The 25,685-nt window shown below is 39.7% G+C and overlaps 1 protein-coding gene across 23 annotated transcripts in view; it reads left to right on the forward strand.

Annotated features, from left to right (window-relative positions):
* CALD1 (caldesmon 1) overlaps positions 1-25,685 on the forward strand; it is a 225,452-nt gene that overhangs the window by 192,570 nt on the left and 7,197 nt on the right. For 14 of the 23 annotated variants that reach the window (XM_055347177.2, XM_055347176.1, XM_055347166.2 and 11 more), the window contains 7 exons: positions 3,352-3,497; positions 9,765-10,026; positions 12,620-12,760; positions 20,320-20,363; positions 20,460-20,541; positions 22,198-22,335; positions 22,757-22,852. In XM_055347177.2, coding sequence (XP_055203152.1) covers positions 3,352-3,497; positions 9,765-10,026; positions 12,620-12,760; positions 20,320-20,363; positions 20,460-20,541; positions 22,198-22,335; positions 22,757-22,852 — 909 coding nt within the window. The remainder of the gene's footprint in view (positions 1-3,351; positions 3,498-9,764; positions 10,027-12,619; positions 12,761-20,319; positions 20,364-20,459; positions 20,542-22,197; positions 22,336-22,756; positions 22,853-25,685) is intronic. The other 9 variants (XM_055347178.2, XM_019030680.4, XM_063708778.1 and 6 more) reach the window with 1 other exon arrangement.

Raw genomic sequence — 25,685 nt, forward strand, 5'->3', positions numbered from 1 at the left:
CTTCTTAAAGAAAACATTTCCAGAAATCACTCCAATGTCTTAAAAAACACACAAAATAAAACCTTTCTCCACTGCAGTTTAACTGTGGCAATGAGTTGCAGACGATCACCAACATTGAAACTTAATTTAGCTTTTTTCTCTCCTCTCCAATCATAAAAAGTCTCTTTTTAGTTCTTCACGCAGGAGCTATTTTATTTCTTTTCTGGCCTCTAACAGGAAAACAGAGTTTCTAGCCGAGCTGCTCCTGAGGTATTGAAAGTGATGTTCGTGTCATGCGGATCAACCCTGCCCAAACATTAGTGTGCATGCAAATCACCTGGCAGTCTTATTAAATGCAGAATCTGATTCCATGAGGTCCATGTTGTCCGTGGACCAAACTTGCAGTCGTAGCGAGGAGTCTAGAAGACGCCCATGTTATAGAAATTGAACCCAGGAAAGGATTTGGGGCTTATGAAGCTAACAAAAGCACGTAAAACCCAGCCTGAGAAACAGTAGCTACACCCAGCTCTTGTTGCTATTCTGGAACCAAATAATGCAAAATATGCTCGAGACACATCTCAGTTCTTGCTTGCTTGACTTTCTGAGTGTCTCTCTGGCACAAGGGCCTGTCATTTGAATTCCCATCCCCCACCTCATCCCCATGTATTATTCCAGTGGATATCCCAAATATCTAGAGTTTCAAAACCCAAATGATCCCATTTGGCCAGAGCCTTTTTTATGAGTATGCTAATGTTATCTGTGTATGAAGCACACAAACTTTTTCAGGATACCCGGCTACCTATTAATCCTTCAGCACGGATGTTCTCCATGGTAACATTCTGACCTATAAGATCTAATGCCTTTCCCAGGGGGCTCAGAATCCCATGAGTTTGGGTTAAATCTGCCATAACATCTAAAAAAAAAATGTAAAGGCTCTATGGAATTACTTTATTTATTCATTTCCCAGAAAGAGAAAATAATTTTCAGTTGAACTCAAATCGTCATTATTACATTGACAAGGTTTCTAAGGTTTTCCAAAAAGAATATAAGCCTGCCATCCACTATAGCCTTTGCCAATAAAGGCAGAGCTTGAAAAAAGGGGGAATCTTTTTTCTGTTAGACATGTATCATCTTACAAATCTATTTTAAACACTTTTGGGACCAGTAAATCAGATATAATACATTTGGGGAGAATGGAAATTTTTCTGACTGCAACATAGGATAAGCGAGTTAAAGGGAATGTCTCCATGCGTAGTGCTCCACAGACCGTGAGCTCCTACTCAGAATTTATTTCATGGTTATCCCTAAAATGGGTTTCCCTCACATTTGGAGCCACAGATACTTCTTAACCAGAACATAAACTCCAGTCCATGGTTTCTGGGGCTAAGTCTAACAACAATAGGCCAAAATGAGAATATATTTTGTTTCCTCCTTCCTGTCCAGTGAATACTGATATATTCTTGGGCAAGGACAGCCATCAGGGAGCCACAGTGAAGCTGTCATTCAGGCTATGAGCTTGCTCCTTTTTTCTGTAGCCTCTCATGACCCATGAGGACCCAAGAGGGAAATGACAGGATGAAAAATTCGGAAGGAATCATCTGGTCCAACCACATTTTTTCACGTACTTGGGACCAGCATCCCAGAGCAGTCAAGTGATTTGTCCAAGTAACACAACTAGTTTGTTGTCAGCACTGGAGCCAAAAGTCAGGTTTCCTGATTTACAGACAAAGCTCTTGCAGAGAATGGCAAAGTACAGCCCCCATTTTCAGTGTGTCCGAGGGACATCCTAGGTATATACCCCATGGTGAAAGATTGAAGTCTTAACTAATTAGGGCAGCATAGAAGTGAATCCCTAGTAATTAATCAGATAATACCCAAAGAAGACAATCAAATGACTTAAAACTTACCAATAAAGAGCAAAAAACTGTGCTCTGCTTTGTAAAACATGCACTTTAGGCCAGGTGCGGTGGCTCACACCTGTAATCCCAGCACTTTGGGAGGCCGAGGTGGGCAGATCACTTGAGGTCAGGAGTTTGAGACCAGCCTGGCCAACATGGTGAAACCCATTCTCTACTAAAAAATACAAAAATTATCTGGGTGTGGTGTTGCATGCCTGTAATCCCAGCTACTCAGGATGCTAAGGCGGGAGAAACCCTTGAACCCGGGAGGTGGAAGCTGCAGTGAGCCGAGATCGCACCACTGCACTCCAGCCTGGGCAACAGAGCAAGACTCTGTCTCCTAAAAAAAAAAAAAAAAAAGCACTTTAGGAGTAAATCTTCACAGAGTATCTGAAGAATAGGTGAGAAGAGGTGAGTGATCAGGTCAGGATAGAACCTCCTAGGCCGCAACACCTAAAGTCCTGAGTTCTTATGGCCTACCTTTCCTCTGGACTTCTTTAGAATGCTCATGCTTTGTAACTGTCTTGAAAAGAACCACCGTGAATGCACCTCACCTGTTTTCACACTCATCTTTTAAGAATGGATGAGATGATATAAGTGAAGTGATTTGAATTCCTTTACCCCCTCCCCCACAAAAAGCTATGTAAATTCAGTATACTTTTAAATAATCTGTCTCACTTACTGAAAGAAACACAAAACCCACAAAATATGAAAGCTAACACCTGCCCTCCATATATCATCTTCCTATGTCTCCCACCACAACCACAAAACTACTTCCAGAGAACTAAATTTTTATTGACGATGGAAATCAAGGTAAACCCTGGAATTTTTCCTATTCCATTCTAACTTTAATGGTTTAGATGAATACAGACATGTTCTCACAAACCCCACGTATCTTTGGATCCTCCTACTAAAGGTAGGGTTAGTAAATGTCCCATCCTTGGGACATAATTTACTCAGTTGATTAAAATACTGGTCTTCGCCAGAGTTGGCTTGGCAGATCTAGCTAAACTGATAGGTTTCCTTTTCTTTCTTTCCCATTTGTGTCTCTCTCACAGATTCTCTCACCATCCAGGAAGAAACCTGTCTAAGCAATGTGGTCATTCTTCCATCAAAGCCATCCTAATAATTGCTCTTCCCAGTGGGAACTGCAAACAGCTACTTTTACATGAAGTTCCCAGAACTTAGTGGTTTCCAAACAATAGTACTACCACTGCTCTTGAAAATAAAAACCTCAGTGAGATCAGGGATGATCTTACCTTCTTAAAATTGTGGTAAAGGTGTTTGTTCACAGGCTAAAGGACCATAGCTCATTCTCTAAGAATTTCACCTGATTCCAACTCTACCACATCTGAGTGGTTTCTTTCTGAGTTTTCTGCCTTCCTAACAATTTTGGGTCTTACTTGATGATACCAACCAAAACCTAATAAGATTTTTCTTGTTCTGTTTCTTCCTGATATGTACTGTTGGTTAGATCAAAGATGAAAAGATTAAAAAGGACAAAGAACCCAAAGAAGAAGTTAAGAGCTTCATGGATCGAAAGAAGGGATTTACAGAAGTTAAGTCGCAGAATGGAGAATTCGTGACCCACAAACTTAAACATACTGAGAATACTTTCAGGTAAGAAGTAGCAACTAGTTAATAGAAACTGTGTTCACATGCAAAGAAAAAAAAAAAAAAAGTCAGTCTTCCCATCCTGTGCTTCCAGACAGAAACGTGCTAAACAGGCAGCATGCTTTTGTTGTGAGGTCATTAGCCATTGTCTTAGAGATACTCAGTCAGCAGGTCCAGTTCTTATATCACTAACAGAAGACCAGCAGTCATCGCTCAGACAGGGCTTAGTCTGCTTTTCCCATTATTTTGAAAGGCAGATCATGCTTGGCATCCATGTTTTTGTTCACTGACCTTTTGTGAGATTAGTGTATTAGAAAACATTATGACTGGGATTCATGTCATTCAATGATTCTCTATATGGTCTGACCACCTTCCTAAGAGACCTTTCTCAGTACCATTTTCAAGAATGCATTTTCTAAAGGTTGTAAATAAATATTGCATAAGACTAAGATTGTTTTGTGGCGAAATACTTGGGAAACACTGGATTAAGCTAAATTCCTCAGATTTCTTTACCACATGACTTTGAGAGCCCTTCATGTTCATTTTCATTGGAAGTCTCTAAGAGGGAGTGAGAGGTATGGACCTACTGCTCTATTTTATACAGTTTGGAAAAACTCTCTTGTATAGCTTGAGCTTTCCCCTCAACATAATCCCTTACCCCATCAAACTGAAAATCTGGGCAACTGATTATCAGACAGACAAGACCAGTATATTCAGGTAAATCCTCATTTCTAAATACAGTTGAATCCTGAGAGCTCTCTACCAATTTTGTAGAAGAACTTGAGGTGCAGACACTGGGCTGGCTACGTGATTCCTGTGTTCCTTCCCCACAAAACACTCTCTCCAACCACTGGGGCCAAATTCCAACCTCTGTTTTGTCACTGGTTGCTGTGCCAGATGTGCCGGAGAAGAGTCTTGGGTCCCTGCAATGTGGATTTCCCCGGGCTTGTTCCTTGGCTGCAGGCTTGCCTAGTGACCCTGTTTTTCTGAACACTTCAAATAAGAAAGTCATCAAGCAGGTTTGAGGGAGAACTTTGACATGCTCCTCACACCAAAGCCTTTGTAATATTCAAAAGCAGGCGGAGCTACTAGGGATGGATATTTCAGTCTCATCCAAGAGGCTAAGATGGATAAATACAGTTGCCCCAAAACAATTTTTCTATACATAAATTTAAGCAGAAACCTATTCATATTTATCCAAAGGAGAACCTAAAGCACACAGAAGAAAAGGTATACATAAAAGATCTAAATAAAATGATGAAGGTGTAAGAACGGTAGAATCTATAGATATTACTTGGGATTGCCAAGAGAATAGATGTGAAAATTAAGTTTATTGAACATTCATAGAAAATCTACAAAGCAAGTTGATTCAGGTTGGTAAGTTGATTCTAAAACTTGCTGAAGTGTCTGTAGTTTAATGTTTTAAAGCCCTAGAATAGTGTTAGGTTCATGAAAAGTGTTCAATGAATATTACCTAATATTACTATTTTTTAATAGTTTAAAAGATGTCTTGTAAACGTAAAGTTCTTTTAAGGTATAAGTTTTTTGTTAAGAGAAATAACGTTTAAGAAAATCTGTCAGAAGAAAAAAGTCTGTTTAACAATTAGCAAACTTGCCAACAAGCTTCAAAGCTCAAATTAATAATTAACATGCCTATTGTGTAGAAATCCACAAAGCTGGGTAATTCGAAGAAAGGAATAGTCACAAGAGATGGTGACAAGTTAAGTGCTAAGAACACTTACGTGTGACTCTGGCCTTAATTTTTCTATTTTGGGCAGGAAAAAAAAATACAGGAACAAGCTGCCAGCGTATTATTTATTTTTGTTTAGCCACCAACGTATGTGAGTTTTAGTTTCAATTAGAAGTTCACGCTGATTGAAGTAGAGAAGTATAGTTTTGCTCCATATACATATAAAATGAGGAGAGAGGAAGAGAGTATCCGCCTAGCCTCTATTTAGATAAGTTTAGTACCTACCAGCTTCACTGAAAACAAGCTGTGTTCTTAATGGTCAAAGGCCTGATACTCATCTTGACTTACACCTAAGGAAGCCAAGGACGGGGGTAGGGTGGCGGTGGTGGGGTGCGGGGAGAAAGAACTTTATGGAAGAGATTTCCACATTAAGTGGCACCCTAATGCTGAGGTCATGCACGTAGGCAGAGGTGGTGTGAACAAAACTTTTGCTCCTGTTTTGAGCATAGCTGCTTATGTGTGATTTAATTACTGTTCCCTTTGATATCTGCATTTTCTTGTAACTTGTTTTCTCTAAAACATGACCTAAAAATCTCAATTCAATGAGCAAGATATAGCGATGCAAATTATACCAAGGGTTTTATAGAAAGTGCAAAATGAAGGGTTTTTTGATTTTTTATTTTTGAAGGTGGAAATTAAAAGATTTTTTCCGATTATAGAAAAAAAATACTCATTATAAAAATGCTCAGAAAATAGAAGAATAAAAATAAGCACCCACCACCCAAAGATAACTACCAGTAACACTTTTTCCAGATATTTATCTATGTATATAATATTCAAGATAAACGCACACACGTGTGTATATTTATATGTAGTATATACGTGTGTGAGTATACTTATAATTTTACATTGATTCTTGCACTGTGCATAAGAATGTGTCATAGCTTGCTTTCTATGCCAATAAATATAAGCCTATAATTAATGATATTAGATTCTACTGGATGGATGTATTAGGACTTATTTAGCCAGTCCCTAATGACGGACATTTTGATTGTCCAAAATGAAGACTGAGTGACACCTAGTGGAATCCATGGATGTTTCTATAGGCATGTGTTTTGCCGGTCCAGTTCCTGTACAGTAATATGATGAACACAAAGAGAGAGCAAACTCGTTTTTGAAAGGAAAGACCCTAAATTGACTGAGAGAGGAGTCACAGGCCTGTGAACCTAGAAGACCCTGAAAGAGCCTTTGACAGCAAGGTTTTGAGGGACTCTTTAACCTTGTTTGAGTCCAAGATAAAAGTTTACCTGTAACTGACATGAGCCTAGACCAATAGTTCTAAATTTTTTAACCTAAGCCCTTAGTAAGAAATAAATTTTACATAATGACCCAGTACATACCTGTATATATTTTTATAACTGAAACAAGTGTGTCAAGAAATGGTACTTTGTTTTGCTCTATGCAGTGCACTCAGATATTTTCTGTTTTTTTTTTAAATGTTGATTACAATCTACTACATTGATTTTCTGGTCTGCAGCTTGAAAATTATTGTTCTGGAGGACACAGTATATTCAGAACTACTTCAGTGTTTAAAAAGCATGATAAATAATATACATATATATATTATAAAATCAGTATTGCACAGTGTATTTCTTGAGCCCATTTCTTGTTTTATTCTTCCTCTTGTTCCACAGCTAGAAACACTGTACCATTCTTTACATGTAGTAAATGATGTTAGGGTGTGATAATTCCTTTGTTCCTTAGACAAAAGTGTCAGGAATAGGATATCTACATTGACATCTAGTTAAGAATGACCTTACTACTTGCTAATAAGTATTTAAATGGCAAAGCTGTATCTCTGTCTCTTAAAGACTACTTATAACAAGGGCTTCGAGCCTAAATTAAGCCACTAAATTCTGCTTAGTGAAGTCCCAGGCAAATCCAACTTAGGTGAATTCTGTGTTAGTGAAAACGCTGTATTCTACTGAAGTTCTACTTTGAGTATCGACATGTTTTAAAATTATCAGTGTTCTAACTGTATCATATAGCAAATTTATTAAAGAAACTCAGGGGTCACAGTAGGTGCTAATGATATGTCTCCATCTTTTTATAGTTGTGTAAAATACTAAAAATACCAGTTCCAAAATAAAATTTTACCATAAGGACTCTTGGGATAGCATTCTGTCTGAAGTCTTAATATGTTCCCAATTCTGCAATGAAATCCCTGTGTATCCTCCTTAATCACAAAAGAAAATTCAACATAATTTCAATTTTAGTTCTTACTTATATAAAAACGTACCCATTTTCTTCCTGTTTTATAAGCTGTTCTACCTGATGAAGCTTCTGCTTCATCTCAGGCACGGAAGGTAGCTAGACCTAGACTGTAGAAACTCTAGAGACAGAGGTAGGAAACGCTTCTCTCAGACTCTATCCTGAAGGTTTGAGGTAAGAGGTGGAGAGATGGAATAACATGTTCTATTTCAGTTTATTCATTGTTTCATAACAAAACGTATTTAATTTCAGGTATAATTATAGTTACAAGAAGAGTACAACTAATAGATAAGCATTAGAATCTGATCATGGCTCGACTGCTTTCTAGCTACCAAAAGTTTGAGTATATTATTCTCTGTCTTACCTGTGGTTTCCTTGTTAGTAAGATGGGGATAATAAACCTAACCTGACATCTTCCCAGTTATTGTGACTGTTAAATGAAGTAGTGGATATGAAAAGGGTTTAGAAAGCATAAAGAATGACATGTAAGTAATAACCTTAACCACATCATACCAAGCTAATTTCATAATTTTAAGTCTGTATAAGGAGTATTCCAGTTGTATTGGGGTCAAAGAGCATAGAAAATACACAAATTGAAGCCACAGGTTAATGCAGTCATTAAGGACTTTCCTGGAGCAGCTCTGTAAGAATAGACATAAATCACTGTGTTTAGCTCTTAATCAAGAGGCAATGGGTAATTTCATCTGCCAGAGATCAGCTGCTAGAGTCAAGCTCAAGGCACAGTTGTGGACAGATGGATTTACTTCAATGCCTACCCTTAGTTACAGCCACTTTTTCCCATTCCCAGTGCCTGAACCTTTCTGTCTTCCCTCCTGATCCATTACTCCAGGCAGACCCAAGTTAACCAGTAACTTACGGGAAAGGACTAGTAAGGCCACCACAAGACTTTTGAACTCATTCACAAGTAACCTTTTGGACTACATGCCTCCCTTTCTAATAACAACTAATATTTATACTGTAGATGATATATAAATTATAGCATATCAGTATGATATCTATCATATTGATATAATACATAAGCCCATGCAACCCACTGAGGTAAATAGAATAAATAGTATTTACCCATTTTTCCATGTTGTAGCATGTATCTTCTTAAAAATTGTGGTAAAAACAAACATCACCTAAAATTTACCATCTTAAGCATTTTTAAAAGTACAGTTAAGTAGTGTGAGGCATATTCACATTGTTGTGCAACAGATCTCCAAAACTCTTTTCATCTTGCAAGACTGAAAGACTACACCCATTAAACAGCAACTCTTTATTTCCTGCTACCGCCCACCCTCTGCCTCTGGTAACTACAGTTCTATTTCTGTCTCTATGAATTTGACTACTTTAGATCCCTCATATAAGTGGAATCACACAATATTTGTATGATTTCCGTGATTGGCTTATTTCACTTAGCATAGTATCTTCAAGGTTTATCCATGTTGTAACAGGTATCAAGATCTCCTTCCTTTTTTTTTTTTCTCTCTTTTTTTCTTAGAGACAGAGTCTCGCTTTGTTGCTCAGGCTGGAGTGCAGTGGCACAATCTCGGCTCACTGCAACCTCTGCCTCCTGGGCTCAAGCAATTCTCCTGCCTCAGCCTCCAGAGTAGCTGGGACCACAGGCACACGCCGCCACGCCCGGCTAATTTTTTTTTTGTATTTTAGTAGAGACAGGGTTTCACCGTGTTGCCCAGGCTGTCTTAAACTCCTGAGCTCAGGCAATCCGCCCGCCTCGGCCTCCCAAAGTGCTAGGATTACAGGCGTGAGCCACTGCACCCGGCCTCTACTTCCTTTTTAAGGCTGAATAATATTCCATGGTATGGCTAGACCACCTTTTATTTATCCATTCCTGCCATGATGGACACTGGGTTGCGTCCATCTCTTGGTCCTTGTAAATAATGCTGCTATGAACACGGGTATACAAATGTCTCTTTAAGACCTTGCTTTCCATTCTTTTAGATGTGTATCAGAAGTGGGATTGCTGGATCACTTGGTAGTTCTCTTGTTGATTTTTTTGAGGAACCTCCATACTGTTTCCATAGCAGCTGCACAACTTTACAATCCCATTTTACAGTGCATATTTGTCCCATTTTACAGCTGAGGAAACGAAGCACAAGTGGAAGAGCAGAGGCTCCTGGACTCTGTGATTCCGGGCAGACCCCTTCCCCAGCCTAACCCCTGGGCTAATAATGAGAGGCAGTGGGTATTTAGTCGGGGATGCAGAAGCCGCAGACCGACCTCCCCTTCCTCCAGGGAGACTACAGGCAAAAGCATGTAAACCCCTTTCCATTGCCCCCCAACCACAGCCGCCCTGGAGGGAGGGCCAGCGTGGACACCAAGGAGGCTGAAGGCGCCCCCCAGGTGGAAGCCGGCAAAAGGCTGGAGGAGCTTCGTCGTCGTCGCGGGGAGACCGAGAGCGAAGAGTTTGAGAAGCTCAAACAGAAGCAGCAGGAGGCGGCTTTGGAGCTGGAGGAACTCAAGAAAAAGAGGGAGGAGAGAAGGAAGGTCCTGGAGGAGGAAGAGCAGAGGAGGAAGCAGGAGGAAGCCGATCGAAAACTCAGAGAGGAGGTAAGGCGGGCGCTAGCCCCCTGAGAACGTTGCCCGGGAAAATTCCCTAGTGCCGTGCAGCTGTTCTTTTGAGCATGGGTTCTGAAAAATATTTTTTAAGAATAATAAAGTTACCATGTGCTAGGTACTGTTTTATAACTTGTAGACGTATTAATTTGTCCACTGCTTCTAAGAACTCGCTGACCTAGGTGCTAATCCCCATTTTACAGATGAGAAAACTGAGGCACAGAGAGGTTTTGTTTTTGTTTTTGTTTTTGTTTGTAACTTTCCCAAGGTCTCCCTTGAGTCTGCCTGACATGCAGGAGGAGCCCCATCATTAAAACCTTTTACTGCTTCTCAAAAAGGAAAAGTTAGAAAGCTGAAAAGGATGAAAGGTTACCAGAATGAAGTTATGGTTTTCTAATAGTTGGAGAGTTTTTATAGAGAAGATTTTTTAAATCTTTTTTTTTTTTTAATGAGCAAGTAAGTACATTAGAATATAAAGAGGCAGGGACAGTATCTGCGTTGTTCATTACTGTATACCCAGGACCCCATACCGTGCCTGACATGCAGGAAGAGCCCCATCATTATAAACGGATGGATTTGTTTCATCTTTTAAGACAGAGCTAAAAACAGCAGATAAAGTTAAAAGGAGGAACATTTTGGCTCAGCATATGAAATAATGTTTAACCAACTACAACTTACAGTACTACAGTTTACAAAGTGCATTCTTTCATTTCATCCTGAGGTATGTCGTTCTCATTTTATGGGCAAAGAAACCAGGAATCAAATAGTTTGAGTGACTTATTTGAAGATTCTTGACTAATAAATGGTAGAATCAGTAAGGAGACCCCGCTTTTCCAACTCAGAGCCTAGAGCTTTTGAGATAGCGATCTCCCATCATTCAAAATATGAAGAAAAAAAAGACTTTCAATGGCATTTTGACAAGGATCCTATGCAAAATTTTCCTGAACTGTATGGAAAATTTGGATACATTATTTTGAGGTCTCTTTCAACTCCAACTTTCAATGAGCCAATGACCTTTGGTTGGGAAGTATGGGAAGTAATCAGGATGATAGAGTTTGGGGGTTAAACACACCCCAGGCTTTTTTTTAAATTTTTTTTTTAGACATAGTCTTGCTCTGTCACCCAGGCTGGAGTGCACGAATGCAGTGGTGCAATCTCAGAACACACCCAGTCTTCTATCCTAACTCTGTCACTAACAAGCTGGGGTCTTGGGAAAACTGGACTACTCTGTGTCTTCTTTTCCTTATCTGTGAAATAATATCTACTTTGCAGGATTCTTCCAATAATTTAATAGATCATTGTGTTCCCAGTGCCTGGCACATTCTAGGCACTCAAAAATTAGTAGGTATCATTATTGCCATCATTGTTATTATGATTATTATTCAGAGGAGGAGAGTATCAGGAAAGGCTGAAGAGAAATCACGAAGTCTTAGAACTGGATTGGACCTAGGAGATTATTTGGGCTAAACTACCAAACACAGGATCCTTCTGTGACATCCTCTGACAGATGAACATCTAGTCTCTGCTTGAAAACATGCAGTGATAATGATCTCACAGCTTAAGAACCACCAAAGACTGCATAAATCTCTCAGAAAATCAAGTTGTGCAACTTGATCAGAGCCCTGATAGAGAAGACAGAGTATTCCAGACTAGGAATGAAGACAGAGGGGTTAATGAGACAGTCTGTAAACATTTGCAATTGCACCACTATGGTGCAGTGTCTACAGCATTTCAGGTTTGTCAAACCATCTAAAATTATATATTCACTTGAAGCAGGGAGCAACCATAAAATCACCTCTTGTACCATCTGGCAAATATAGTACCACAGATTTAGATAGCTTTTCACGTAAGTTACTTATTTGTCTTCACAACTCTCCTAGGATGTAAGTAGAAAGAATATTCATATCCCTTTTACATATACAGAAGTGTGAGGTCATTGTTAATGACCCACAGGACGGTGGCGATTATGTATCATCCTATGGGAAATCATCATAATGAGTGTTAGTCTAAGCCAGGGGTGTCCAATCTTTTGGCTTCCCTGGGTCACACTGGAAGAAGAATTGCCTTGGGCCACACATAAAATACACTAACACTAATGATCGCTGATGAGCCAAAAAAAAAAAAAATCACAAAAAGGTCTCATAATGTTTTAAGAAAGTTTACGAATTTGCGTTAGGCTACATTCAAAGCCATCCTGGGCAACCTGGGCAAGATGTGGCCCCTGGGCCGTGGGTTGGACAAGCTTGGTGTAAGCATTTTACATGTGCTATCTCACTGAGCCCTCACGAAAGCCCTAAAAAATGAGTACTATTGTTATCCCTGTTTTACAGATGAAGAAACTGAGCCACAGAGCAGATAAATAACATGGCCAAGGTCAGGCAGTTGGAAAGTAGCAGCACCAGAATGCAAATGCAGGCAGCTCGACTCCAGCTCTCAGGCTAAACCTCTGGTGACCACCTAGAAGGGGAGTGTCCAGCCTGCGGCCTGAGTCTGCTGCCTCTCCAACTGTGCTCTCTCTCCTACAGCGCTCTTCCCTTTGGCTGTGAAGCTGGTACCGATGCCTCGTTATTTGTTCTTTCTCTCTTAGGAAGAGAAGAAGAGGCTAAAGGAAGAGATTGAAAGGCGAAGAGCAGAAGCTGCTGAGAAACGCCAGAAGATGCCAGAAGATGGCTTGTCAGATGACAAGAAACCATTCAAGTGTTTCACTCCTAAAGGTTCATCTCTCAAGGTATTTTTTTCCCCAGAAAACTTCTATTAGAATATGATAGAGGCTGGACTTTAGCCCCTTGTTTAGTTATTGATTATACAGGGCCTTTGTTCATTTATCTTTTTGCTATCCTTCCAAGTTAATCTGTTCAGGCTGCTATAACAAAATACTTTAGACTGGAGCCAGGAGCGGTGGCTCATGCCTGTAATCCCAGCACTTTGGGAGGCAGATGTGGGCAGATCACCTGAGGTCAGGAGTTCGAGACCAGCCTGGCCACCGTGGTGAAACCCCATCTCTACCAAAAATTCAAAAATTAGCCAGACGTGGTGGCACACACCTGTAATAATCTCAGCTACTTGGGAGGCTTAGGCAGGAGAATCACTTGAACCCAGGAGGCAGAGGTTGCAGTGAGCTAACATAATGCCACTGCACTCTAGCCTGGGCAACAGAGCAAGATTCCATCTCAAAATTTATCACTCACAGTTCTGGAGGCTGGAAAGTCAAAGATCAAGGTGCCAGCAGATGTGGTGTCTAGTGAGGGCCTATTCCTCATAGGTGGCACCTTCTCCCTGTGTCCTTACATGGTGGAAGGAGAAAGGGAGAAAACAGGCTTCCTTAGGCCTCTTTTATAAGGGCACTAGTCCCATTCACAAGGGCCCCACCCTCATTACCTAGTTACCACCCAAAGGTCTCACCTCTTAATACCAACACATCAAGGACTCAGTTTCAACATATAAATGTTGGACCATAGCACCTCCTTTCAGCTGTTTCACAGCTTCTCTTTGTTTACAACATACGGAAAGGAGAGACAGTAGTGAAATTTTTATCTGTTGTTTATTAGATGCTTTGGCATACATTAAAATGGCATTCGGTGATTATCTCTCAATTTTACTGATCCACATTCTCCATGTGCCTCATTCCTTTGAGCAACTGAGAATAGAGACATTTAAAATTTATAAAATAGGAAAGTATATTTTAAAAGTTTAGGCTGCTTTTCATGCTAGCTGTTCATTTTTTCTTTGTCATGATTAAAAGCCAGCTGGAAATGGTACAGGTGCAAATTTTAAAGCAATTATTATGGGAGGAGGTGAAATGTGACTTGGAAAGGGTCCTTTTCCAGGATGGCTTTGGTCGTATGACAGCCTTCATGGAGCACAGCTTCTATTTGATGTAAAACAGAGTGCTGCCAAGAGAACACAAAAGGAGCAGGAATCAGCTGAGTCAGGGAGATGATAGAATAGTTGAGATGTAGGGAAAACACAGTGGACTCAAGAAAGTAGCATCCTTGATTTATAATCAGTCCACCATTATTGCCAGTGACAGTTTCTTTGAGAATTAACATCATTGAGCATCTAGCACAGTGCCTTACATCATATTGAAGATACTTAATAAAAATTTGTTAAATGATGAATGAAGGAATGAATCTTCAGAGATTGGGACTTTTAACATTTCATTTTCCATCAACCTAGCTAGGTTATAAAGCATCAACAATGGACAAAGCCATGAGAGAATTATACCCAGGTCTGGCCGGGCACATTGGCTCACACCTGTGATCCCAGCATTTTGGGAGGCCGAGGTGGGTGGATCACCTGAGGTCAGGAGTTCTAGACCTTCCTGGCCAATCTGGTGAAACCCCATCCCTACTAAAAATACAAAAATTAGCCAGGTGTGATGGCGCACACCTGTAATCCCAGGTATTTGGGAGGCTGAGGCGGGAGAACCACTTGAACTTGGGAGGCAGAGGTTACAGTAAGCCGAGATCGTGCCACTGCACTCCAGCCTGTGTGACAGAATGAGACCCTATCCCAAAAAAAAGAACAAAAGAATCATAGCAAGGTCTGGATGGTTAATTATGTACATATGTGTACAGTTATATCAAGTGGCACACCAAAATGACCAAAAGCTGCTTACATTTTACAGTTATTACTTGTTCCACATGAAAATCAGAATTTTTTAATCCCCAAATAACTTCACTTAGTCTTTTTTTTTTTTTTTTGAGATAGAGTCTCGCTGTGTTGCCCAGGCTGGAGGGCAGTGGCACCATCTTGGCTCACTGCAACTTCCGCCTCCCAGGTTCAAGCGATTCTTCTGCCTCAGCCTCTCGAGTAGCTGGGACTACAGGTGCATGCCACCACGCCCAGCTAATTTTTGTATTTTTAGTAGAGACGGGGTTTCACCATATTGGCCAGGCTGGTCTCGAACTCCTCACCTCATGATCCGCCCTCCTTGGCCTCCCAAAGTGCTGGGATTACACGCATGAGCCACCATGCCCGGCTCACTTAGTCTTTATGATGGTCTGGGTCCCAGTCATATTTCTGATACCTCCCAAATAAATTATTTGTACTTGAACCCTTGTCTCAAGGTCTGCTTCAGGGAAAATTTAAACTAAGCCACAGAGGGATTATACATTTAATATCTGATTATTTATGAAATACTTAATGCATGCTATGTCCTATGAGGGAAAGAACAAAGCAAGGTGGCTGCCCTGATGGCTCTAATGACTGCCTCAAAGAAACAATTCAAGAATTACAAAAGTGAGCAGAGCAAAATGAGTAGAGAAAGGCCTTGTGGAGTAGGCAAGCTTTATTTATAAACTCTGAAATTTGAATTTTATGTAATTTTATTGTGCTTTTCTAATGTCATGAAATATTATTCTTCTTTTGATTTTTTTTTAACCATTTAACAGTGTGAAAACCATTCTCAAGGCCAGGTGCGGTAGCTCACACCTGTAATGCCAGCACGTTGGGAGGCCGAGGCAGGTGTATCACCTGAGGTCAGGAGTTTGAAACCAACCTGGCCAACATGGTGAAACCTCGTCTCTACTAAAAATACAAAAATTAGCCAGGCAAAGTGGCAGATGCCTGTAATCCCTACTCAGGAGGCTGAGACAGGAGAATCACTTGAACCTGGGAGGCAGAGGTTAGCTGGGCGCAGTGACGCATGCCTGTAATCCCAGCTACTTGAGAGGCTGAGGCAGAAGAACTGCTTGAACCTGGGAGGCAGCAACAAAAGCAAAACTCCGTCTCAAAAAAAAGAAAACCATGCTCTCTCTTTCTACCTTCTTTAAAATCCCACCCAAGCCTTCCTTGAACAGTCTTGGTAACATGAAGAAAATAGTAGTCATCTAGACTTCCAAATTCTACTGTGGTTTTTTTTTTTTTTTTTTTTTTTTTCAGGAGAAACTACAACCTACCCTACCCTCCTCTAATTATTTCTTCTCTACCAAATTTCTCAACTTACCTATTTCTCTGGTCTTTCCCTCAGCCAGATGCTGGCTTCCCATTTCATCTAGTACCCCCAGGAAGCCATTTATCTACTCCCTCTGGTGGAGAGGCATTTGTCTGCAATTGATTAAAGTAGATGTATAAAAAAGGTCTAGGTTATTTTAAATTTCTATGTAAGAGAGACACATATTCAGGGGCAGACAGTCTATGCTTCCCTCCATGTATGTGCCTTGAAGAACTTGCTGTGACTCTGATTTTCAAGTTCAATTTCATATTCTACAATGTAATTGGGATAGCTATTGATACCCTTGGCCCTGCAACTTTTATAAGTGGTCACAAGTTAGCATTGTAGAATACCAATGGGAGGAAAAATATTTGCTATTTGACATCAAAATACTATCAACTAGTGTATTTTTAAAAAATATCTCATGATTTCTATTCCTTGTTTGGGGAAGTCTGTACCTAGTTTTTCATCATTAAATTATTTTAGCAGTGACTGATTTTCATATGCAATAAAGAATAAATTTTAAGTAAATTAAACTCAAAGATTTTTTAATTTCTATTGCCTTTATTGGTTGGGGCAGGGTGTGGAGTAATGAGAGCACCAATTTTCTAAAACGAATAGTGTGCTTTTACTCCAAGTTTTATCGAGACAATACTGCCACCTCTTGGTCTTCAGAAGAACCAATTTCCCTTGTTAAATTCCTTAAACAGAACATTTAATATACAAATTCAGTACAAATTGTTTAGAGCCACTAAGTTAGGATATTTTCTAGCAGGAGTGCATCAGTAAACGGACAGTGCATCCTGACAAAATGTGCGAAATGCAATGATGAAGTCAAGCTATGTTAGCTATGATAGAAGCAAAAGGAGGAGTAGGAATCTGAGAATCTCGGTGATTTGAATAAATGCCATGGCCAAGGTTAGAAAGATGATCCCTGAGTCATAAAGATGCTGCAGGTGGGACAAAGAACAGTTCTCACCTCCGCTAATCCCTTCTGCGGTGCCTCTATCCTCCCACCACACTGAATTTCTCTTTATCCTCAGTCTCACCACGCTGCATGCCTTGTGGCTCTCCAAATCTTTGTACATGTGCTTGCTTTGCCAGAAATGCCCTTTCCTGGCTAAGCCATGCACTTCCTTCCTCACTTTCATAAACTCATTTCTGAAACCATGTAAACCAGAAACTACTAATCTCAGCTCAAATATCAACACTACTGAAAAGCCTTCTCCACCTCCCCCAGATAGTTACTTCTTATACACACAGCATTTTTTTCTTTAATATTATACCTACTGTTAATTTTTAAATATTTTATTTTATATACTCTACTAGTCTTCCCTACTAAATTCTGTGTTCCTTAAAGAATAAGACCTTGTCAGTCGGGCACAGTGGTTCACAGCTGTAATCCCAGCACTTTGGGAGGCCAAGGTGGGCGAATCACGAGGTCAAGAGATCGAGGCCATCCTGGCCAACATGGTGAAATCCCATCTCTGCTAAAAATACAAAAATTAGCTGGGCGTGGTGGCGCGCATCTGTAGTCCCAGCTACTCGAGGCTGAGGCAGAAGAATCACTTGAACCCGGGAGGCGGAGATTGCAGTGAGCCGAGATTCCACCACTGCACTCCATCCTGGCAACAGAGTGAGACTCTGTCTCAAAAAAAAAAAAAAGAAAAAGAAAAAGACTTTGTCTATCTTAGCTTGCTTAGGTTGCCATAACAAAATACCATAGACTGGATGGATTAAACAATAGAAATGTATTTCTCACAGTCCTGGAGGCTGGAAGTCCAAAATCAAGGTGCAAGCAGATTCAGTTTCTGGTGAGAGCCCTCTTCATGGCTTGCAGATGGCTGCCTTCTTACTGTGTCTTCACATGGTGGAAAGAGAGCAAGTGAGCTCTCTGGTGTCTCTTCTTGTAGGGATAACAATCCTGTAGGATCAGGTTTCCACCGCTATGATCTCATTTAACCTTAATTACTTCCTTAGAGGCCCCATTTCCAAGTACAATCACATTGGGGGTTAGGGCCTCAACACATGCATTTTAGGGGGACACAGTTCGATCAATAGCACTATTTTATTTACTAGTATTCAATTTTATATAGAAGGTACTCAATATATTATTTATTGGCTAATTATTTGGCTGACAGGCTGGCAGGGATAAAAATAGGATAGATGGATGGATAGATGGATGGATGGATGGATGGATGGACGGATGGGTAGTATTTATTAAAAGTGCCAGTGCATTGCATGGTTCTAAACTGTTTCACCTTACTCACCTGGGAATTTTTTCTACAGAAATATACTTCTAAGTTTATAATTAAAATCAGAAAAATAAGAGTTACTTTACAGATGTTTTATATATCCCATAAAGTCAGCACTACTTATAGTTCTTTTTTGCATAAAGTTTTTTAAGTAAGAGTTTGCTTTTGTCTTTGTAGGAAATCATCAGAAAGAATGAAATGCTCTTACTAGTATCTATAAAAGTGTTATTCAACTGATATTAGAGAGGAAGCATGTTTTCAAAAAAAAAAAAAACTCTGTGGTATTTATTAATTGCTCATGAATCCCAGACCAGTCTGGGTCAGAAAGAACCCCTCACATCTTGGAGAATTGTGTGTATCCCCTCAAAATTCATATGTTGAAATCCTAATCTGCAATATGATGGTATTAGGAGGTGGGATCTTTGGAAGACAATTAGGTCATGAGGGTGGAGGCCCCCTTAATGGGATTAGTGCCCTTGTAAGAAGAGACACAGAACCTTATTTGCTCCCTCTCTATTCTGCACCATATGAGGACACAGCAGGAAGGTGGCCATCTGCAAACCATGAAGAGAGGTCTCACCAGACCCCACCATGCTGGCAACCTAATCTTAGACTTCCCAGTCTCTGGAACTGTGAGAAATGTTTGTTGTTTTAAGGCACCCAGTCTACGGTAATTTCTCACATTAACCGAGACTCACTGAGACAACGGGCCACTCAAACATACTAGCCTAGGGCAACTAAAATCCAGTAGATTTCTTGACTGTCCTGAACAGGGAAGAAAATGGAACTTTTCAGCGTGCATGTGCTTTGGCACATGCAGTCATAAGCAAAGAAGGTATTTGCTCATGGTATTGATAGGTGATGGGTGGTAGAGGATATTTCTAGCCTGGAGTTGGGTATGGCATGGATTCAACAAATATTTGCTTATTGCTAACATCTAAATTTAAGTGTTACAGTTTCGGTAAAATATAATGTTTGATTTAGCAGCTTCAGTTGTGCAAAAAGTTCCTAGCTTTAAAAAAAAAAAAAGAGAATTCATCAAAGACTACTAACTGCTGATTTTTTCTATGTCCACCCCTGTTTCTCTGGGCTCATTTCCTCATTTCACACGTGGGCTAAGAGGGGCTTCATGGCAAGCCTCAGCCACATTACAGATGAGCTGTGCCCCATCCTCATTCTACCTGTATCCCGTCTTTTACGTTCCAAGGCTAATTAAATTCAGCAATAAGCTTGATCATTGACCCTTGTCAAGTTAGGAAATCAGGTTAAGCAATAAGGGACTAGTTCACATTTCCTAGTTATTCAATCCTGTTACATACCAAATACATAGTTAAAACATTGTAGGAAAATTTTGTTACTCGAATAGCATGGTATGTCTCTAGTAAATACATCCTAAAGGGTAACAGTGTGTGTTTTTGAAAAAATTATTTGTTTGTTGTTGTTGCATTTTGTTTGTTTGTTTGTTTTGAGACAGATGCTCACTCTGTCACCCAGGCTGGAGTGCAGTGGCACAATCTTGGCTCACTGCAATCTCTCCCTCCCAGGTTCAAGCAATTCTCCCACCTCAGCCTTCCAAGTAGCTGGGGCTACAGGCGCGTGTCACCACACCCAGCTACTTTTTGTACTTTTTAGTAGAGATAGGGTTTCACCATGTTGGCCAGGCTGGTCTTGAACTCCTGACCTCAAGTGATTTGCCTGCCTCGGCCTCTCAAAGTGCTAGGATTATAGGTGTGAGCCTCAGCGCCCAGCCAATTATGTTAGTCTTAAACTTTAATTATTTTGCCACTGATTTATATTGTTTTAGAGGCATTTTTATTCCATTTCTGTCTGGTCTTTATTTTGCCTTGAAAACTTGATTTTTTTTTTTTTACACATTTTCTCTATCCTGTATCAATCCTACCTTCATTCCCCCAAATCTCACTATCAAATACCTTATATGTAGTTTTGCTTTCTAGCTGAGCTATGCACAGTAACTCAAATACCCTTATATGCTCTTTGGTGTGTTTAACAGGTTCAGGGATGATATTGGCCTGGGCTGAGAAACACTGTTTATAAGCTTGAAATATTAATTGGGTTTATTTTCTTTTTAATTCCTAGATAGAAGAGCGAGCAGAATTTTTGAATAAGTCTGTGCAGAAAAGGTAAATATGCTTGATGGTTCAATTGAGCTAATCAGCTAGCATATGTATGAGAAGATTCTCTCTCATATTTTTATATGTATGTGTTTACTTTTTTAGCAGTGGTGTCAAATCGACCCATCAAGCAGCAGTAGTCTCCAAGATTGACAGCAGACTGGAGCAGTATACCAGTGCAATTGAGGTGAGAATTGTCCTCAGCGTTATGGTCCTGCTGAACAGAAATAGATTCTGACTACATAGAAGAGCATAAAAACACTTAGGACAATAATCAAGTCCAATAGCCCCAGGAGTGTTAGAATTTTTTTTTTTTTTTTTTTGAGACGGAGTCTCACTCTGTTGCCCAGGCTGGAGTGCAGTGGCAATCTCAGCTCACTGCAACGTCTGCCTCCTGGGGTCAAGCAATTCTGCCTCAACCTCCTGAGTAGCTGGGATTACAGGGGCCCACCACCACACTTGGCTAATTTTTGTATTTTTAGTAGAGACGGAGTTTCACCCTGTCGGCCAGGCAGGTCTCGAATTCCTGACCTCAAGTGATCCACCCGCCTTGGCCTCCCAAAGCCAAATGTGAGCCACCACACCTGGCCCCCAATAGTGTCAGAATATTAATGATGCTTTATTACACTTTGAAATTCTAAGTTCTAAGAAATACAATAATAAAGATAAATTTTAGGAGAGTTTTAAATAAATTATTTTCTACTTTCAGCATGAATATTGTTTAATGAAAAGGTTTTTTTGTAACGAATGGGTTTACTGGTATTTAAATATATATATATATATTTAACTATATATATATTTAAGTCTTCTTTCAAGTATTCTGTCAAATCTGGGTTTAAATGTCACTTCCTCAGAGTAGCCTTCTTTGCACCCCCAAACTAAGTACTGCCCCCCAATTGTGTGCCATGCTTAATGGCACATCATTATTTTTCATAGCACTTAGCACAATGTGAAATAAATGCTTGTATAACTAGTTACTATCTTTCCTTTCTATTAAAATATAAGCCCACTGCAGCTGACTGTCTTGTTTTTTGTTTGTTTGTTTTTTGTTTTTTATTTTTATTTTTGAGATGGAGTTTCGCTCTTGTTGCCCAAGCTAGAGTGCAATGGTGCAATCTCGGCTCACTGCAACCTCTGCATTCCAGGTTCAAGCGATTCTCCTGCCTCAGCCTCCCAACTGTCTTGTTTTGAGCACGACTGTATCCCCAGAGCCTAGCAAAGTGCCCTTCATACAGTAGGCATTTAAGAAGTATTGTTGAGGCCAGGTGTGGTGACTCATGCCTGTCGTCACAGCACTTCGGGAGGCCGAGGCAGGAGGATCCCTTGAGCCCAGGAATTTGAAACCAGCCTGGGCAACATAGGGACTATGCCTGGCTAATTTTTTCATTTTTTTCTCTACAAAATAGAGAGAGGCCTATGGTTCCAGCTACTCGGGAAGCTGAAGTGGGAGGATCACTTGAGCCCTGGAGGTCGTGGCTGTAGTGAGCCTTGATTGTGCCACTGCACTCCAGCCTGGGTGACAGAGCAAGACTCTGTCTCAAAAAAAAACAAAAAAGTATCTGTTGAAGAAACAAAGTAGAATATCAATTTCACAACAAATGGTGTCCCAACGAAAAGCATATTTCATTTTTGAAAGATCCTCTGATCTAGCTGTGATGGTTTATTTTGAGGGACATATGTCATCAGCATACAGTTTTACAACAGAAATTATCACCCTCATTTTTGGTGGAGGTGTTTACACAATGAATTTTTAAGATGATAATGTTGAGGAAGATAAACTCACTATAATTTTATGAGAACAAACTTCCCAGCACCAATCCTAAAAATAACTCACAAATTTCAGGGAACAAAAAGCGCAAAACCTACAAAGCCAGCAGCCTCGGATCTTCCTGTTCCTGCTGAAGGTGTACGCAACATCAAGAGTATGTGGGAGAAAGGGAATGTGTTTTCATCCCCCACTGCAGCAGGCACACCAAATAAGGTGAGCGTCTGATTTTTGTCTCTTAAGTGTAGAGGGGCATATTTTTTTGCATGTCGATTTTGATTTAGGAGTCACACTAGTAAATAATAAAAGCAGTGAAGAAGGTGCAATTTGTACTTTGTTTTGCAATGACCACAAAAGCAAGCTCAGATAAAATGTGTTTGTGAGGTTGCATGAGGTACTAAGCCCGGGCCATCTTACTCCAAATAAAGTGCCTGAGCTGAAATGTCCACCCTTGGAGTTGGAGTGGGGTGAGTTACCAGGGAAAGAAAACCAGATAACATATTCTGTAAATATCAAGTGTTAAGGTTTATGGTTATGTGAAATCATACTTAATGATATTTTGAATTTGCTTTGAAAATTCCTTCCCAGGTAAAGTTTACTCCATTCTTTAATATTTTGGATGATTGCCCCTTTGTAGGAAACTGCTGGCTTGAAGGTAGGGGTTTCTAGCCGCATCAATGAATGGCTAACTAAAACCCCAGATGGAAACAAGTCACCTGCTCCCAAACCTTCTGTAAGTACCTTTAGGTTTTTCCGAGTTTCTTTGATCTCCCAGCTTCTACCAGCAGAAGAAAACAAGCAGTTGGTCTGTTTACCTAGGAATGGCAGTGCCCCTGTTCTTTGCTTTCCCTGATGAATAGCAAACAGGAAAGTGTTCAGATTTACAACAGTTCTAAGAAGCTGCATCTCAGTTACTCAGAGGGTAAAATGGAACCAAATAATCACCTCTACACCCTAACTGAGAGGAGGAATCAGCTAGAATACTGAGGCAGTTCAAATTTAGATCCTTTACTAGTCTATTTGTTTAGCTTCTATTCTATAAATTCTGGATAGAAATTTGAAAATGAAAGGTCACATCATTTTGGCTACTTCTTTGTCAAGAGCACCCCTAAACTTATTCCCAAAAGAATATGTATGTTGCCTATTGGGAACCCATATGTTCCAATTTGCCTCATTTTTATAACTTGGCACAAAAATGCAGTTATTGGGTAGCTGTTGAAATAATTGGTCTAATTGTGTTGTCAACACCTCCTGAGGAAGGTCATAAAACTGGAAACTAGAAAAACTGGTTATGAATGATGTTTTTGAGAATCTAAAATTTTCTTAATTTATTAAGTGCAGCTATCTTACTAAAAAGTACATTTCTTTTCACCTTTTTGTTGAATGTATACGACAATTGCTTGCATTTGTCATTATAATAAGAAAACGTATCAAGCTCCCCACTGTATATTGCTGAGCTTTCCCTGTTAAGTTTGCTTTTATAGCTTTGTTGGTGCCCAAGGGAGCTGAGAGTCCACTGTCATAATCCTACATTCTAGAGGAAGAAGAAAAACTTTCCAATCCTAGGCCTCTGTGCATTTAATTGCATCCATTGGCTCCATGCCATTTAATTGCATTTGTTGGCTCCATATATAATCTCCAAAGTCATTAAATTTTGTCACTTTCCGATTTAAAAAGGAAGAAATGGAAATGTTCACAAATCCTTCTTGGGCACAACTCCTTGAACCGTTTAATTAATCTACACCCCGAGATTCTTTGCATAAAGGCTCACAGGAGGTATACACTAATGTCAACCCAATTTACAATTGGAAAATCTTTATACATTGAAAAAAGCAACTTTTCCTCCCCCTCTCAATAGGTACAAGAATGCGGGTTTATAAAAGGACACAGTTGAGGCAAGAGACCGGACCCAAAAGTTATGTGCTCTTTAGTGCCTCAAGTTTTCCAAGCATCTCTGGTAACATAAGGAATAAATTATTTTCAAAAACAAAGCAAACAAAGCCATGGCAGTGTATATAAGTTTTGTGGTTCCAGACCAGTGATTATTAACCCTTTTTGAATTATGAACCCCTTTAAAACCTAATGAAATTTAAGGACCCTCTCCCCCAAAATATACATATAAAAAAACAAGGCAGTCGATGGACCTACTGAGTAACTCTCAAGATAGTAAGTAAGGAGAGAAAGATCTATGTTTCCCCCTTTGATAAGTATGAAATATTTGGAGGAGATGCTAATTTTTGCACGTTTATGATATTTGCAATCTTTCATTTTTGTAGCAGATTATACTCAAAAATTTGATCCAGAACTTGGCCCCTATTCTTTTATCAGCACTTTAACTTGTAAACTTAAAAGTTTACCATCATCTGTATGACATCCTAATGAGGTTAAAAAGATAAAATGCAGTTATGATTATGATAGGTATAACTGTATCCAGGTTTCCACAGCAAAAACAAAACAAAACTTACACCATGTTCTGGGGTTATTGACAGCCTCCTAAAAAAAAAAAAAAAAAAAAAAAAGGTATTGCAGAGAAATTACAAAATCATTGGCTGCTTTACCTACTAATTAGTATGTGACTTGCTAGATCACCCCCTAGAGGGTGAAGAAAAGGAAAGAAGAACATGGCAGTTAGTATAGATTTTAGTGAGATCCTTCTTCCCATTAGACTTTGTAGACTAGTGTGGCTTCCTGAATGAGAACCAGATGGAAGAAAGTTCTATGAAATCAATGTTGTAAATACACCAGATTGCTACTGGGATGTCCCTTGCTATTTGTGGGTAGAATTTATAGGATTTCAGTGTAACTTTGTAACTGCAATTCAATTCTGAGTATGTCTGTTTGAGCTGGTTTGTCTATTCTTTGTGTCTAAACTACATGTTACACAGCAATTAAAAAGCTAATTTGTCTTTCTTTTTGTTTAAAAAAAAAAAAAACCAACAATGTCTTTCTCAGCTGACCTTCTGTTCCTCACTCTTTGGTCTCTGGTTGATTGGAAACCTGCTTCTCCTGCCTTCATTTCTCCCTCTTCTTCCGGAGTGGGTCTTTCTCTAAAATGTAGTCTGGTCAGGTAATTCCATTTATATTTCCCCTTTGATTTAAAATGCCAACTTATAACTCGGATGTTAATATTTTCTTACAAGGACTGTTTAAACTCTTTAAGTGATCTTGAAAGATTCATCGGCAGGATTTATGGGAAGTGCAATCCATTTTCTTAGGTAGAAGAACATGCATGAGAAGGAAAAATATTTGTCTCATATGAATCAAATAAACAAAGCGATAATAGCTGCTTTCCAGAACTTCCCTCAGCATGTTCCTAATTATAGTTTGCAAAATTTTAAAACAGTCTTCCAGACAGTTTGGCAGCTTCCACCTACGCTGGCAAATGTAGTGGAATTCTACAAAAATAATCTGATTTGTTGCTTAATGGCTCCAAGTTAAATAGGTGTAACTCTCTAATAGAATATCAGGAATTCATGCCACAGAGGAAATCCAGAAACTCAGTAAAGTTTAGGCAAATCTGAAATGTTTCACAGGTATCATTTAACTGTGCATTTTCAGTGTTACAA

The sequence above is a fragment of the Gorilla gorilla genome, chromosome 6 (genome assembly GCF_029281585.2).
Source record: "Gorilla gorilla gorilla isolate KB3781 chromosome 6, NHGRI_mGorGor1-v2.1_pri, whole genome shotgun sequence".
NCBI lineage: Eukaryota > Metazoa > Chordata > Mammalia > Primates > Hominidae > Gorilla > Gorilla gorilla.